General features: G+C 43.7%; 4 protein-coding genes across 4 annotated transcripts; 3 read left to right on the forward strand and 1 right to left on the reverse strand.

Moving 5' to 3' along the window:
• Positions 1-199: 199 nt before the first annotated feature.
• LOC4328324 (uncharacterized) lies at positions 200-1,925 on the forward strand. Its single transcript, XM_015767451.3, has 2 exons — positions 200-330; positions 413-1,925. The coding sequence occupies exon 2, from the start codon at positions 452-454 to the stop codon at positions 1,493-1,495; it is 1,044 nt and encodes a 347-aa protein (XP_015622937.1). The 5' UTR covers positions 200-330; positions 413-451; the 3' UTR covers positions 1,496-1,925.
• A 2,826-nt stretch (positions 1,926-4,751) lies between these two features.
• LOC4328325 (U-box domain-containing protein 52) lies at positions 4,752-9,378 on the forward strand. Its single transcript, XM_015770226.3, has 10 exons — positions 4,752-5,181; positions 5,586-5,707; positions 5,964-6,085; positions 6,215-6,396; positions 6,491-6,536; positions 6,669-6,747; positions 6,836-6,913; positions 7,022-7,606; positions 8,053-8,793; positions 8,930-9,378. The coding sequence occupies exons 1-10, from the start codon at positions 4,884-4,886 to the stop codon at positions 9,002-9,004; spliced, it is 2,328 nt and encodes a 775-aa protein (XP_015625712.1). The 5' UTR covers positions 4,752-4,883; the 3' UTR covers positions 9,005-9,378.
• Positions 9,379-10,067: 689 nt separating this feature from the next.
• LOC4328326 (ribulose bisphosphate carboxylase small subunit, chloroplastic) lies at positions 10,068-11,294 on the forward strand. The gene is made up of 3 exons (XM_015768834.3): positions 10,068-10,376; positions 10,537-10,668; positions 10,814-11,294. The coding sequence occupies exons 1-3, from the start codon at positions 10,068-10,070 to the stop codon at positions 11,075-11,077; spliced, it is 705 nt and encodes a 234-aa protein (XP_015624320.3). The 3' UTR covers positions 11,078-11,294.
• LOC4328327 (VIN3-like protein 2) lies at positions 10,835-17,253 on the reverse strand. Its single transcript, XM_015770229.3, has 4 exons — positions 17,136-17,253; positions 14,998-15,685; positions 13,693-13,997; positions 10,835-13,615 (listed from the first exon to the last, which is right to left on the reverse strand). Exons 1-4 carry the CDS (start codon positions 17,152-17,154, stop codon positions 12,378-12,380), a joined length of 2,250 nt encoding a protein of 749 aa, XP_015625715.1. The 5' UTR covers positions 17,155-17,253; the 3' UTR covers positions 10,835-12,377.
• Between the last annotated feature and the right edge of the window lie 181 nt (positions 17,254-17,434).

Below are 17,434 nucleotides of genomic sequence, written 5' to 3' on the forward strand. Positions count from 1 at the left end.
CATGCGGTGCGACACCGCTGGCTCGATCGCTCAAGATCAACGCACTCCTCTCCACTGCCACCGTCGACACGCGGAGAAGGCGGCGGCCTCGCGGGCTGGTCTGCCTTAGTTGGGCCGAGCCCCTGGCCTGTCTTGGTGCTGGGCCGAGCGAAACAATAAATAAACAGAACAAGGCAGGGGAAATAAAAAATAAAAAAACAGACAAGGGAAGGAAACCCTCGCCACCACGCGCCGCCGCCGCCGCCGCCGCCGCCGCCGCCCGCCGCGCTACCACCTGTTGCTCGTACGATCGGATTCAAATTGTCGCTTCTTTCTTCTTCCACAGCACAGGTATGTTTGTTTTGGGAGATCTGGTTTTCAGAAAGATAATATTGGATTGGATTGAATCGAATCGATGTGGTTTCCTACCTAGGACGGGGTGTAGAAGAAGAAGAAGAAGAGCATCAAGAGGATGGGTTCACTGCGGCGGGTTGTGCACCTGGTGACCGCATTGAACGGCAGCGCCAACCTCCGCCACATCGACACGTCGCGTTTCTTCTCCCGCCGGCCGCCGCCGCCGTTCAGCCCGTCGTCCATGGCGGTGGTGACGGAGGAATCCTCCTTGCCGGAGCCCTCCATGTCGTTCTACCCAGCTCCGGCCCCGCCGGAGAGCAACGGCGACATCGGGGTGATGCTCTTCGGCCGCGCCCGCGACAGGCTGCTGGTGACGGACCAGTCCGACAGCGCCGCCATCTACGACGCCGGCACGCACGCCCTGCTCGCGGAGACCACCCCGCTGAAACCCAAGTACTGGCCAGTCTCCGTCCCTGTAGGCGACGACATCTACCTCTTCGACCTGTACCCCAGGGTGCCCTGCGGCGGCCGCCATTGCTTCGAGGCTGTCACGGCGGTGGATTCCTCTTCTTCTTCTTACTGCTCCCGTGCGCTCCCGCCGCCGCCATTCCTGTTTGCCCCGGGCTACAGCCCCAAGCCTATCGAGTCCTACACGGTGGTCGGCGGATCGGAGGTGTGGATCTCCACGGCGCGCGCGGGCACCTACGCCTTCGACACGGTTAGCTGCAGCTGGAGCAAGCAGGCCGACTGGCCGATGCCGTTCGCCGGCCTAGCGGAGTACGTCCCCGAGCACAAGCTCTGGTTCGGGCTCTCCTCCTCCAGGAGGGACAAGCACCCGCTCTGCGCCGTGGACCTCGCCGCCGCCGCCTCGCCGGAGACGGGGCCGGAGCTGACCAACGTGTGGATGGAGCTGTCAGTGCCGAGGGAATGGATCCCGGTCGAGGCCTTCCTTGTGCACCTTGGCTCTAGCAGGTTCTTCGTGGCCAGATTCTTCCAAGAGCTAGTCGAGGTGCGCTGCGACTTCTCGCAGCGGTTCGACAGGTTCGCTGTCTTCACCGGCGTTGAGCTGGAGCGCACCTCCCGTGGTGAGCTCCGGATGATCAAGCACAAGTCGGAGCGTTACAGCATCGCTCACAAAGTCCTCTGCCATAGTGTTCTTTGATTTCACAACGTCCTCATCGTACCTATTTCCTCCGTTTCATATTGTAAGACTTTTTAGCATTACCGACATTAATATATATATTAATGAATCTAGACATATATACATGTTTAGATTCATTAACATCTATATAAATGTGGGAAATACTAGAAAGTCTTGTAATATGAAACGGAGGGAGTATATATATGTCTAGATTCATTAGCATACGTATGAATGTCGGCAATGCTAAAAAGTCTTATAATATAAAACGGAGGGAGTATCTATGATAAGGCATGTAAACAATCAATTATTTGGTTGGTGAAGATGAGTTAGCTGGAGTATTTTGAAATTATGCAATTTCTTGTAATACTCTGTATTTTCAAACAGGAAATTGGAAAATAGATGCTCCCTCTTTAGTTCATTGGCAAAAAAGAAGTGAATATTGTTTTGTTCATTTGGCCTGTCTCTAGACTATAATGAATACTCAGGAGTATCATTCATTGCATTGCCATCGATTGAATTTTCATTACATTGCCAACATTCGAATCACACAACTTTTAAAGTTTGCATGCAGATGTTTTAGCATGGCATTGTTTCCCGTCTGTTACTATTAATCTTGGGATTGAGTTGAGTCTCTGAATGTGGCAATTAGTCTAGAGTTGGTTTTTTTAGGTTCCTCAAAATTGTGTATGTAATGGGGGTGTTACTTTGCTGGTGATGAATACAATGACATATTCACATCCATATAGGCATCAGGGGCATTTCTTTGCTGAGATATATTAACATATTCACATCCATATATGTTGGGAATAAATGGCACCCATGCCAACTGAAAACACCACTTTTTAGGTTAGATTTGTCGCAGTGCATCACGTTTCGTCGTTTCTGTTTGTCTTGCCATTCAAAGCATGCACCTCAAGTTGTTTCCTAGCTGAGTCTATAGAAGGAGCTAGGCAGCTAGCCTATAAAAGTGATTAGATTTACTTTGATTCTTTGAAGAAGACAATCTCAATCCATTTTATTCTCAAGCCGTTGATCAACTATAATTGTTTTTTACATATAGATTGTTCTGGTTCTCAAACTATCCTGAAAACTTTATGCATTTTTTTCTAATCTTAATTAAATCGGTAGCACTCCTGTCTCCCATTGTTCCTTTTCTTTTTTTAATGTCACTACCTAACTGAAGCTTAGGAGCAATAGAACAGAACTTTGAACTTAGGAGCAGTAGAACAGAAGGCGCTGGATGGATAGAACTGAACCGTGAGCTTAGGAGCAATAGATCAGAATGTGCTGTATGGTTGGGCCTCCTATTGTAAGTCAATTTCTTTTAAAAAAAATTGTTTATGCCTTCATCGATTACTTTAACATCCTCTATGCCATCCTGGTTAAAACAGATTGAGATTGTCCGGTGTTCCATGTGCGTGTGCACTGGGAGTGGCTTTGTCAGAATTCTTGTTCGACTTGATCTTTGGCTTAAGTGAATCTAATGTCAAGCAATTTATGTGCCACCCTTTCTCTAACATAGTGGTAGTCAACTTCAACATGCTTTGGTTCTAGTGTGGAATTATTGGATAAGCTGATATAGGTTGCATCAAGATTGTCACGCCATAAGCATGGTGTTCTGTTCAGGTATACTCCAATCTCAACTAGCAAAGACTGACCTGGCTACTGTGTGCTGGTTTCTTGAGCTCCATGAGACCAAGTTTTTGCCAGGAAAAGCTGCAAATCGTCCAGTAGAACATGTGTCATTGAGGCATCTGGATCAAGCTGCATCAGTAATTGCGCTGATTAATTTTGTAGTTTCCTTCTTGTCTGATAACCCATGATATATGATGATTCAGATATCTTATTATCCTCTTTACTGCAGACCAATGTATATGAACTGCAACAATTGGCAACAACGACCCTCCAGTACAGTAACTTGTTCAGGTGATGGAAGGGAAGCTTCTTAGCCCAGTTGGGCAATTTTTCTGAAGTTAACATAGGTATGACGGCAGACCTTTCATATTTGTTCTCTTTATCTTTAGCAGATCAGCAAGGAAAGTAATCATATGATTTCCAAAAGAAATTACAGCATCAGACCTTTGTCAAGAATGCATCATATGCTTCAGTTTCAGCTTATGTAAATGCCATATTCTGTAAACCATATGATGATGAGATTACTTAAATTGTGTTTATCAACAGGTTGGTTATTGAACAACATTCGTCATCCTAACATGGTTCAGCAGCAACTCCACACCAGACAAGACTCCAGTTCTTCCATCCGTGACTCTTCAAGAGACCCAAGCTTCAAACTGCCATGTGAATCGATCGGTCTGTCAACAAGCGGAGGCGTCCATCAACCGTAGGATATGATTGTTGGCTGCAGCCAAAAATTACAAAAAAAAATTGATATGTTTGCACTGAACTGGAGATTAAGCAGTTAATCTGTTCTTCAGATTACTTCAAGCCGGTGAAGCAAAGAGGCAATTATGAATACCATCACATTTCATTACCAGGATTAGTGGTGTGAAAAAATAGCATGAGAGCCTTGCATGAATGATGATCCATCAACCATATGATTGTTGCAGCAAAAATCACACAATTTTGTTTGATGTGTTCGCACTGAACTGTTTGATGTGTTCGCATTGAACTGGAGCAATCTATTATTCAGATTACTTTAAGCTGGTAAAGCGAACAGGACAAGACTTAATCATAGATTACCAATCTTTACTAGTACTCTGTTTTTAAATATTTTTTAATATACTCCCTCGATTTCATTTCAAATTTATGATGCCATTAACTTTTAGTATAAAGTTTTCAAAAATCATATTACCTCCATATTTTAATGTATGCCGCCGTTGACTTTTTGTTTAACGTTTGACCATTTGTCTTATTCAAAAAATTTATTCAAAAAATTTATGGAATTATCATTTATTTTCTTGTGATTTGATTCATCATCAAATGTTCATTAAGTATGACATAAATATTTTCATATTTGCACAAAAAATTTGAATAAAACGAATGGTCAAACGTTGGTCGAAAAGTCAACGGCGTCATACATTAAAATACGGAGGGAGTAGTTTTTTTAAATATAATGTGTGTAATTAAATTTGCCTCGAAAAATAATATCATATTTATTTAATATTAAATACATAAGGGTTCAAAAACTTAATCAAATCATCAAATTACGATTTTAACGTCAAATATTTATGACCGTATTTTCTAAAAGGTCAGTATTCTGTTTCGTCCAAATTCAATTATTAATAACTGGACTATTTTTAGTCAATAATATGAGAAGGACAAAAAGGGAAAAAAAAAAAAGAAAAACTCTCCTCTCGCAAGCGAAGCAAAGCATTTCCCTCCAAATCCGCTGCTTCCCTCCATTTTGGCGCCACAATCTCTCTCTCTCTCCTCCTCCTCCTCGCCGGAGATGTCGTACCCCACGTTCCACGTCCACCCGCCGTTCCCGGTGTCGGCGAGGAAGAAGGAGGATGACGGCGGCGGCGGCGGCGGCAAGAAGGAGGCGGCGGCCGCCGCGATGAGGCGGCTGGCGGAGATGGACCACCGCGCGGCAGCCGACGGCGGGAAGGTGGTGGCGGCCGTGGCCGTCGACGGCGACAGGGGCAGCCAGCACGCGCTCAAGTGGGCGGCCGACCACGTCCTCTCGCTCTCCCACCCCTTCTTCCTCCTCCACGTCCGCCGCAAGCACGCCTCCCTCCACTCCGCCGGTACGATCCTCCTCCCCCCTCAGCTCACCCATCTCAACCCTAGAAATTGATCTTGACGTGATCTTGATCTCCTTTGGGATCCCGGCACGGAAAACGGAGAGATGGATTAGCGCACGATTAATGAAGTATTGGGTTATTGGCTAATAAACTTGAAAAAATGATTGACATGATTGATATGATAGATAATTTTTGCAAAAATACGTATCGTTCAGTATTCGGAAATCGTGCGCGTAGAAAACTAGTGAGTAGAGGTTGGAAAAGGGGAGAAAAGAACCCACCTTAATCTGTCTCATTTGATGTGCATCCAAGTTGCGGTGCTGTTCATGTGATGTGCATTGATGAATTGTGAATTTTGCATTGTATTGTTAGAGTTTATAAATTTTCCAAGTTTTTCATTTATGCAGGGGGAAAGCAATTCTCCCTATTGCACGTGCAGGATGATGTTGCAGCTTCTTCTCCTGATCAAATGGATCATCACACCAAAGATCTGCTGCTCCCATTCCAGTGCTTCTGCAGCAGACGAGGGGTATGCATCCATTTTTCCTACCTCTACCTTGTCACGCAGAGATTATGTTCATTTTGGCGGAATCTAAAATCTATGGAGATATAGAGAGTTTCTGAAAACTACAGACTGGAATGCTCATGTTGGCATGGACCTGAAATCGATCATTCATGTGGCTTTTCATATAATCTATTAAGATTTTGCTTTCCTTTGTTTGACCTGATGATAGCATGAGCAAAATCATGACCCTTTTTTGGCTGACTTGCTTTAATATCTACAGTTACAATGCAGGGAAACCATTCTTGATGGAACTGATGTGTGGAAAGTTATTATAGATTTTGTCCTTGACCATAAAGTTGACAAATTAGTACTGGGGGCATCATCTAGGAATGCATTTACAAGGTGCCGTATTATTTTACAACCATTAAGTCAAAGAAAATTGCAACCATTTCTATTTACAGTTTATTTTCTGAATTGTTTTAATACTTCTCTTTTGATTGCTATATTGATCTCAGTTCTTAACTAGTGCAGGACAATATGGAAGTTGGATGTGCCAACATGTGTCACAAAATCTGCACCAAATTTCTGTTCAGTGTATGTTATATCCAAAGGGAAACTATCTTCATTCAGGCTTGCCACCCATGCAAATGCAAATGATACCAGCAAAGAAGAGCTGGAGAATATATCTGAAAATCGGCCGCTAATTGCAAAAAGTTTGTGTTACTCTAATGCTAATTCCCTTTAGATGATATTCACTCTAGTATACTTGTGAGTTGTATGTTCATTAGGTGCATGTGGAATTTGCAGGTGAACCAGCACCAATAATACATATTGAAGGGCAAAATTCATCTAGGTGAGCTTTGCATCCTCTCTCTATATATATGCTAACATAAATTCCTTGATGTTTTCATGGATACATCAAATATGTGCCCTTCTCATACAAACTACCCAGGTTTTGATAAATGAGTTTTTTTTTTTATGATAGTGCACTTTGTCCTGGCTGCAACCCTTTATCTCCAAACCTGAGTGAAGAATGTACTGAATCAACTTCTAAATACTACCCAGTATGCTTTTGATATTTTCCCCTACTCTTTGTTATTTTGGTTTTGTCACTTGCAGAAATATAACTATTAGACCAACTGCTTTTTGCAGGAAGATTTGGAGGCTGAAATAAGGAAGTTAAAGCTTGAGCTGAAACAGAAAAATGACGATATGCACATGTGGAACAAGGTAATTGTGATACCTTGTGCTGTGTTGCTTATTGTTTATCTCATAAAGTTACTTGTCTCTAATCCCATATTCTGAAAGTATGAATTCTAATGGAAATTTGGACTGCAGTTACCTCTTGGGATCGGAGACAGGAGTGAAAACTCAAATGCAAGTGTTGAACATGAGGATGAACATTTACAAGAATTCACGACATGTTCAACCCATTCCTACAGTGAGAGACCAAATGCAGAACCGAGTTCCGCAGTTCGTGGCCCAAAGCATAAGCTCTTGAAACTCGAAACTTCCTCTTCTGATCAATGCAGAGAGAGAACCATACAGGAATTTAAAGACCATAGTTCCCAGGATACGGTGCATCCGATCTTAAGACGTTTGCCGCCCAAATTTTACTCGCCTAGAAATGATTCTAAGCATGGATGTGCTTCTGAAAAGGCTTACAACCTTGAACTGAAGTGTAAATCTTTGCCAAGGCCAATTGAGACGAAAAGACTACTGGAGGGTCTTCCAACTAGATTCCAATGCAAAATATACACAACAGAAGAGGTTGCAAATGCCACCGATCATTTCTCACCGGAACTGAAGGTAGGGGAAGGAGGTTATGGACCAGTCTATAAAGCTACACTTGACAATACTCTTGTTGCTGCCAAGATTCTCCATTCTAACATAACTCAAGGACTGAAACAGTTTCAACAGGAGGTATGTCCATGGCCAATTTTGTTTGACACAAGTATCCCACCACCACAATCTCTTTAATTTCCAATCAAATGAGAGTGATGTTGGGAACTTGGGATAGATACTGACAGTAAAATGTTTTCAGAGCAGCACAATCATATTATCATTTGATTTTGGTAATATTGTCACTATAGATAGCCAGATACTTCTGTTAAGTCAAAATCATGTAGACAATGATGTGTTTACGTGAAAATTTCAAATTTCATTCACAAAAATGAAAAACTCAACATTCAGTAATATGAAATCATAGAGACTATTGTGGTGCATCCAAAAATGAAAAGGGAAGGGAATCATATGATTTACTTTTAGTCCTTTGCTAAAAAGAAAAACATCATGCATCAGTTTCAGCTATATATAAATGATATATCTGTAAACCATGATGGTAAGAATTTAAATTGTGTTATCAACAGGTTGAGTTGTTGAACAACATTCGCCACCCGAATATGGTGCATCTGTTGGGTGCTTGCCCTGAGTATGGCTGTCTGGTGTATGAATACATGCCGAATGGCAGCCTCGAGGACCGTCTCTTCTGCCGGTCAGGCACCCCACCGCTGCCATGGCAGCTCCGTTTCAAGATGGCAGTGGAGATAGCCACTGGCTTGCTCTATCTACACAAGATGAAACCTGAAGCCTTTGTCCACCGTGATCTCAAGCCTGGAAACATCCTCCTTGACAAAGATTTCGTTAGCAAGATCAGCGATGTCGGCCTCGCTCGCATCATTCCCCGGTCGATGGATGAGACGGTCACGCAGTACCGGATGACAGATGCTGCAGGGACCTTCTGCTACATCGATCCTGAGTACCAGAAGACTGGATTGGTCACCACGAAATCCGATGTTTATGCGCTCGGCATCATCTATCTTCAGATGATCACTGCAAAAGATGCAATGGGGCTTGCTTACATGGTCTCTGATGCACTGGAGGAAGGAACATTTGAGGGGCTCTTGGATCCTAATGTCACCGGCTGGCCTGTGCAGGAAGCTCAGAAGTTTGCTGAGCTTTCACTGAAATGCTGTGAACTCCGGCACAGAGACCGTCCTGACTTGGAATCCGTCGTGCTCCCTGAGCTGATCCGTCTTCACACATTCGTTGCATCATCTGGAGATAATTCTTCCATCGACCAAGGCCACCAGCGTTCAGTCAGCGACAAGGTAAAACAAAAAAAAGGAACCATCTTTTCTCTGCAAATTCTCAAATGAAGGCATCAGGATATCTCCAATATGTGTTCTGAACTTCTGAAGTTATGGGTGTTTCATCTAGACTAATATTGTTCTACTCTAAATGCAGGAGTTGGCTCTGGAAAATGACTTGGCCGAGATTCTGAACGATGGGCTAGTGAAGGGGGCGTCATTTGCAGCATAAAAGTGCAAGGGGCCAGTAGATGTTATTCTGTCAAAGATACTGGAATCTGCAGTAGTTTTGATTTTGCTGTAAATACTACCCTAGCCCAGAAATTTTTGAATAATTAGATCATTTGGGAAACGTGTACTAACAACAACCTGTAAATTGAACACAATCTATAGCTCTCATCTGGTAGCACTGTTCACTTCTATCAACTGCCAATGGGATCAACTGAAACCGATTTGAGCAAGGGCTTGAGATCATGCCTTTATCAGGATCAGGAATGCCAGAAATCTTTTACCCTGATATATCACATTCTTCAAGACTGTTGTATAAAGAAAAGCTTAGTTGTTGAACTCGCAATATCACAATGCATTTGCCAAATTGTGCAGAAAGATGCTTTTACATGATTGGATGACAAAGCCTATTTCGTTTTGTTGATCATAACAAGCCAAATAAACCTACTGTTTTGAATGATGATTAAGTCCACCATCAAATCAAACCATAGGTGATCAATAAATTTTCTGTTGGCGGCCTGCATGATTACATGCTAGTGGTATGGGGGGAAAAGATCGGCGATGGCACCAAAGGAAGAAATCACCACCATTGCTCTGGTCTCTGGTCCCATCGTCCACTACAGACAAACAACTTCCATGTTGAAGGCTTGAAGCCACCGTTTCTCTAGACCAATGAGAAAAAAATGATCAATGAGATTTTTTTTTTCATCACGAATTTATATGAGAGATAGTTTAGCAACATTGACATTTCCTTTCACCTCATTTGATTTTCTAATTAAAAAAAACTGTAAAATTTGTGTTTTCCATATATTATTTAGAAAATCGATAAAAAAAATCTAGCCTCTATATCTAAACCGGATGTACACAGCCAAAGTATTTTCCACATTTGTCCCATTAAAACTCATCAACTTACCAAGAAATGTAACCATTCCCCTTGATAACCACGCCAAAATTTTATTCACAATAGTATGTTTTTCAAGAAATAGATTTGAACCCATTTTTATGTTTCTAAAAAGGGACATATTTGAAACACCCATTTTGTTAATTGTTATAAAGGAAATGGAAAGATGCCCATGCCATTGCCATCCCAAGTGCACCGGTGCCACCTTCTCCCAGCGCCACCACACTCTCCATCTCTTGTCACCTTGCTCTACTCTCCCCTTCTTAACCTCTTCACGCCACCGCCGGCCACCACCACCACTCTCTACTCCGGCGACATCATGTTCATCAACACGGCCAGCTTCGTCGCCGGCGCCGTCGTCGCTTCGCCGGAGCAGCCGGCCAAGCTTGTCCGGGATCAGAGGAGGGTGGTGCCTGGCTCCTGCAGGGCAAGAAGAGGTGCAGCATCCAATGGCTTCAGAACTTACTGCATGCAGGTGAGCAATTCAGCAAACATGAAACTTTCTCTGCATATCTATATGTTACTTTTGTTTTGAGGAGTCGAAAAAGATCAGATCAAAGTGTTTTCTTTTCGGCATGAAATACTTGCAAAATCAGCTTACAGTAAATTCAGCGAGTGATTTAATTTTGTTGTAGACATGGAACCCTTTCACCAACAGGAGGTACGAGGCGATGTCTTACCTGCCTCCCCTGAGCGCGAAGTCCATCTCCAAGGAGATCGAGTTCATCATGTCCAAAGGATGGGTCCCTTGCCTCGAGTTTGACAAGGTACAAACTAAGCATCAAACTTGTCCTAACTCTTTTTGTAATTACACTAATTTTCTCCATGATGAATTTATCCATCAGTTAGTATTTACCCAAAAGAAAAATGTATTGTTATAAGTTTGTACTATGAATGGATGATATGGTGTAGGAGGGGGAGATCCACCGGAGCAACAGCCGGATGCCGGGGTACTACGACGGGAGGTACTGGACGCTGTGGAAGCTGCCGATGTTCGGATGCTCTGACGCGGCGGCGGTGCTCCGGGAGGTGGAGGAATGCCGGAGGGAGTACCCGGACGCCTTCATCCGCCTCATCGCCTTCGACAGCAGCCGCCAGTGCCAGTGCATGTCCTTCGTCGTCCACAAGCCGCCGTCGGCCGCCGCTTCTCCGGCCACGGTCGCCGGAGCTGAATGAACCAAGGTGTTCAGTTCATGTTCATCCTCGCTTCGATGATCATCAGTCACAGCATCCATCCAACCAGTTTCCTTCCTCTTCTTCGGTCTCTTGCTCACTTGCATGTGCTGTACCACTTCTTTCAGTTCAACTTCAACCTCATCTTTGATGACTACTGTGATGTACTAATGTTGCTTCGAGTATAATGAGCACAATGATGATCATAGCATCCATCCAACCAGTTATCTTCCTCTTCTTCAGCATCATCTTCATTTGCAGGTGTTCTATGTACCTCTTCTTCCAGTTCAACTTCAACATCTAATCTTTGAGCGATGTGATGAACTGGTGTTGCTATGAGTATCATGTGCACAATGATGACCATCTTATGATCATGAGTTGCTTCAGAAGTTTACTTGTTCCTTCCCATCAACTCTCTTCACAAATCGAGAAAACAATGGGTCACGGGAGTATCGACCAACCTGATCTGCACATGGCTTTCTGCTGACCCCATGACCAACTGCCGTCTGCCGAGCCAGACAATCAATCATACACCGTACCGTACTTCTACAGAAATGCAAGACAAATAGTATCAAACATCATACACCAGGTACACAAGTGAAACCTGCAGCAGGATCCAAGGTCCAAACCTTTTTGCATGTGCACATAAATTTAACTTCTCAAACGGTAGAACTAGAAGGCAAGAAAGTGCAGTAGGAGACAGTAAAAGCAAGGGTCTAAACCGAACATAACATTAGTGCAGACATTTTGCATCTATTGTCTTAAGAAAAGGAAAAACATCAGGACTCCTCCCATTCCCCATAGAAGTCAGCAGCACATTTGCATTTCTTTCAACCCCAGATACAGCACCACATCATCATTTATCCTGACAAGGCATGGTTAGCTCGGATTCGTCAGTGTCGACACGAAGCCTGCTTCATCCCAATGTTTCCCGGTACATCCTGAGAATCATCCCTCCCTCTCACAGCAGCTAGCAACAGAGCTTCAGGTACCCACACACTTGTGGCAATTTCAGAATGTTCCTAAAGCTGACCAAAAGAGCACAGCTCTTGATGCTCTGTACCAACATGGCGGTACGGATAACAGAACTGTAAACTATGGACTCCTAAGTGAAAAAACAGAAATAAGTTGCTGGATAAATTAAACCTACTGTCATAGCAAATAAAGTAGAGCAATGAACAGATTGTATAAGTTAACCGCTTCAATGAAATTTCCAATGAAGAATCAATGCAACGATCTGCTACGAAAGAATGGGACCAAAATATGCTCCCCTACAAAGAGAACGGTACGAGCTCCCCTCTCTTTAATGCCAAAGTTCCATGCAGAAACCGGAGCGAACAGAAGGTGGCCTTTTGCTGTAGATGGCCTCAGAGAAAGTGTCAGCAAGCTGGCCAGAAAGGCTAACAGGATCATCAATAAGAGTGTTTACGTAGACGCTGACTATCTTCCTGTCATGAGGGGTAGCACGAAGGCTATACCAAGTCAGAAACTTCACTCTGAAGTTGGTCTCAATGTAACCCTCACATTCCAGCCACCTGACCACCTTAACACAGTACTCATAAGATGCTTCTGGGCATCCATCCTTGTGGCCGATTTCCTCACATTTACCTGATGTTCTTTTATTTGAAGAATTCCCTGGTTCCCTTTCAGGCTTGGAAGAGCCATTTTGAAGGATGTTATCACCAGGTTTTGCTTTCAAGCTCCTCCCACTGATATCCTTACCATTTTCCATATATCTAGGTGCAGTTGGTGGAATAGAGCCAGAATATCGAGGTGGAACAATCACCACCTCATTTCCAGCAGGAGCATTTGATGCATCCTGTGATCCAGGAACTTCGCTTCTCTGGTTCTGCTCCATTGAATTTGAGGATTCTCTAAGTAATTGTGTTTGAACTGCTGAATTGGGCTCCTCGTCCAAAGCTGATGCTGAGAGTCCAGGAGCTTCCTCCAATCCAGATACCTCCGTAACCCTAGCTACGACCATCGGCATACTCTGTGAGTTGTTTGTAGGTTCATTGGGGTGATGACTTGCTTTGTCTGAATCAAGTATCTCAGGATTTTCACAATATTCAAAATCACTTTCTGGTGATTTATTGAGATCAGCATACACCGCAGTGTTATTATTTGAGTCCACACCTTCTGAAGAAGGATCAGACTGACCACCACTGTTTGCCTTTGGGCTCCCATTGTTTTGGTCTAGCCCAGACCCACCTGGCATCAAACCCTTCAGATCAACTTCCTTCTGACAGCTTGTCTTCATTTTGGCTTCCCACGATCCAAACTCCTTGTAGTTACTGAAGGCAACTACCTTGAATATATAGCTTGTAGCTGGCACAAGTTGAGTGACCACTAACGTTTTTAATGGTGCAAGTATGATGCCAGTTGGACTTGATGAGAACGAGCCTGTGGCTGCCACTCTGTGCCATACATTAAAGCATGTTACATCTTGAGCAAGTATAGGACCCAAATCCAAAACTACAGTGACAGATGTTTGGGTTATAGCTTCAAACTTTACGAAGTTTGATGGTATCATCCGTGAACCTGAAAATGCACATATGCATGAGAATTCAACACTATTTGTATGTATGTGGTCTAACGTGAAGCACGTGGAAACTTACGTTGAAATTGCAAGTTAGAAGGAGATCCACAAAACAGAGACTCCATGGTTTCTATTGCTCGAGCACAAAGTTTCTGAACTTCAGCACCAACAGCAAGCCGGCTCACAATTCCACGACCCATATTTGCAACTCCAGATATAGGACCAACCTCAGCCTCCAGTTTCTTCATCGCTGTGTCAACAATTTCATGCAAAACCAAGTACTTCTCCGTGGAGACAAGAATCTTATGACTCAAAAAAATCCGATGACACAATACATCCAACCGGCGAGCATCTTTAGCTATCACCAGTTGTTTCTTCCAGGACCTGAACAAGGCATTAAACAGTCAAGTATTGCTCGGCAAGCTAATTTACTGTTTCAATATCCAAACTCTTGAAAGGAGCATAGTTTTGGAAAATGGGCCAGTAAACTTGATTGAATTACTTAAGTGCATTGTGCTGGACTGGCCAAAGAATCTTGAACTCTAAATAACATATAACTGGTTCAAAACTTACTACTACAAGATACTAATAGCCAAGCAGATTCTTTTGAGAAAGACAATTAATCACTTGTCTTGTAGTTCAAAACTTCAAAATGAATCCTATTTCCCAGGTTACTCAAATGGCTTATAAACATGCACAGACAAATTAGAGACTCCTTGCATATACTAGTCTAAGCATTTCTCCATGATCTATTCATCCTTGAAAATATTGAATCCACCTGGCCTCAGTGCCTCACCAAGTTTTACTGGCTTAGTAACTTGGTTCATACCCTGAAACTTGAACTACAAGAACCCTATGGAATGCAACACAAAGACACCAAAATGCAGTCGAAAGCCTGTTTTCGCAGCTCGCAACCTATGAAAATAGGGTTATCCCAGCAAACAAATTTACTCCAGATGGAGAAGGAAGAATCCAACACTAATTCAGCTTAATGCAGAAGTAAGCACACAGACCACAAGCTCAAAGCATGAAGCTGAAGGGCAAAAGCAGCCAACCCACTTCTTAAGACACAATTGAGAAATATGCATCATATGATTGGACCAATGATGATGACACTACAAGGATCTTCACCGAAGAATCCTAAAAACAGAATCAGTAAGGTAATCAAAGTGGCTGGAAAGCAAGAATGCATGCAAATTATCAAAGCTAACTCTCACAAAAGTCAAACTAACATATTTCTAGTAGTTATCGTTGCAATAAATAATGGTAACATTACTTAAGGCAGTAAAAACTGGAGGCATAGGAATAATTAAAACATAATTTCGTATAGTTACAGAACAGGAAAAAAAACTGTGCAAATAATAAAGTTGTTTAGGGAGAATACCCAAGCAGATCATTCTGTTTCCGACAGCGAGTGCAGTAATAACCACCATCAAGTTTCTTGCACTGCCCACTCTGCATGATGCCAGTTCTTCCATCCTTAAGAGCACATTCAAGATGGCACGAAAATACACAAGAATCTTTCTGCAAGGGTTGATCTGAACTACAGAATAACCAGAGGCTAGGATCCTTATTGTCATCGTACTTGAAACAAATACAGCATGAACAGCGTCTGCAAAATTTATCTTCTGGATTAAGAGTCGCTCTGCAAGCTAAATTGTGGCAGAAGCGAGCATTACTTGCTGGCCTGGGTATTTCTGTAGTTGGACTGCTTGCAACAATTGGTAGTCGTGATGGGTTGTCACTCTTTCGCTGCCGTTTCGCAGGGGACTGATGGTTGGCTGTGTTGGGTTCAGGGGTAGGCTCCTTCTCTTGCACATGCTCCACAACGCCACCACCAGATGATTTGCCAGTCACAACTCTGAAGAGATATTCCAACATTCTCTGCTTCGATAATCCAGTGTACTTCCTTTCCCTTCCTAAATCAGCACAAAGAATCTCTACAATTTCACGGCGACTCCAAGACTGCAGTTTGTCAGGAGCACTTTCTGGCCGCTTCGATAATTCACGGACAAGTTCCCGCTTTTCATCCACACTCATCAATCGGCATTTAGCAGGATCAATAGGTACTCCTAAACAAGAGAACACTGGAAACTATTATTATCAATTTGATAAAGTCAGAAATAGTTACAAAATCCAGTCGGACAAGAAGCAAACAACGAAGGAAATTTAGACGTTCATTCATATTTACAGTCCAGAATGGAAAGGTTTAAAGTTCATTAGATCCAGTAGAAGAATACATATTTTGAAGGCATCATTCTTTCTCTTCTTCAGAACAACTATGAGACGGTACTGAGTAACTTAGCGTGCAAGGAAAAACTCAATGAATGACGTTCCAAAGGAAATTAAATTCTCGACATGCTGAATCAAATTAATGTGAGTAGCACACTGTCTTACTGGAGTAGAAGTCAAATTATAATTATAGCACATTGCAACAGAATAAGTCTTAACCTCGGAAAAAAAAGATGATTCGGTCAATAATCTAAGAATTAAAGGCTCATCAACATGTACCATATTGTATAGGACTAAATGTGAACTACAAAGCACAGTTGTGATACCACAAGGCGCAATGTTAACTAGAGCTATCGAAGCTGGCACGAGCCGCAGAAAGTCAACTCTCTACAGACTGTCTAAGGGAAACGAGAAAACTAAAAAGAAATGAGTCTTTCTAATTTTGGACCACTAAACAAAGAAACTATCATCAATCATATAACCCCTAAACGTGGTAACCTTGACATGCAAGTAGACGCAGCTCCTCTAGAAGATATAATCGACGTATCAGCCAATCCTTACCATCAACTAACAGCAAACAAACCCGCCTTCGGCAGCCGTGATCCCACCAAATCAGCACCAATGCAACACCCAACGCACGAACAGGAGGCCTCAAACAGCCTAACGCCATATTATTTTCCCGTCCCAAAAGAGGATAGGCTGCTGCTACCAACGCCCGCGGACGTAAATCCCACGAAAACGACGTAAAGCCGCAGGAACCACTCCGCTGCCACCTCCCCCGGTAGAGAGGGGGCGCAATGTGAGTACCCATCACCGCATGCAGCGGCGAATCTGACACCAGCGGCATCGCCATCCACCCTCCCCAACGCGCTTCCACCTCCACCCCTCTACCACGCATCAGCTACAGCTCCAAATCAACCCAACAAACCAATCAATGAACAGTACAAACCCTCTACCGCCGCAATCTAATCCACGCGCGCATAATCTAACCCATCCATCCATCCACACAAAAAGTCTAAATCTCGACGAACACTACACCACCCCCCCCCCCAAAAAAAAAAAAAACCGCCTCCCACCCTAAAATCCACGCCCACAAATTCCTCCTCCTCCACCACCAAGCCCGCAATTACACCGCCGGAACAGCGGATTCGTCGCCGGAACAAACAGATCGAGCTCCCCCCGACGCCGCCGCGAGACCTGAGCCATCACCACCACCACACACACGCAACAACAACAACAAAAAAAAAAAACAAGGCGAAAACCGCGGATGCGGGGGCGGCGCTGACCGACCTGCGTAGGGTGGATCCATGGCGAATTGGGGATCGGCGAGAGGGGCGGATGCGCGCGGGAGAGGGATCTCCTCCTCCTCCTCCTCCTCTCACTCACGTGGACTCTCCCCTCCTCTTCCAACCTCTCTCTCTCTCTCTCTCTCTCCTCGCCTCCGCGAGTGCTCTGCTAGTTATCTCTCTCTCTCTCTCTCTCTCTCTACGCGAGGTTAACTCCTAGCCTTAGGCGTCCGCACGCATATCAAAGCCTAGGGTGAGGTGAGGCTTTTGCGGTTTGGTCCTCGGGTTCTCGCGTATTCGGTG

The sequence above is a fragment of the Oryza sativa genome, chromosome 2 (genome assembly GCF_034140825.1).
Source record: "Oryza sativa Japonica Group chromosome 2, ASM3414082v1".
Classification (NCBI taxonomy): Eukaryota; Viridiplantae; Streptophyta; class Magnoliopsida; order Poales; family Poaceae; genus Oryza; species Oryza sativa.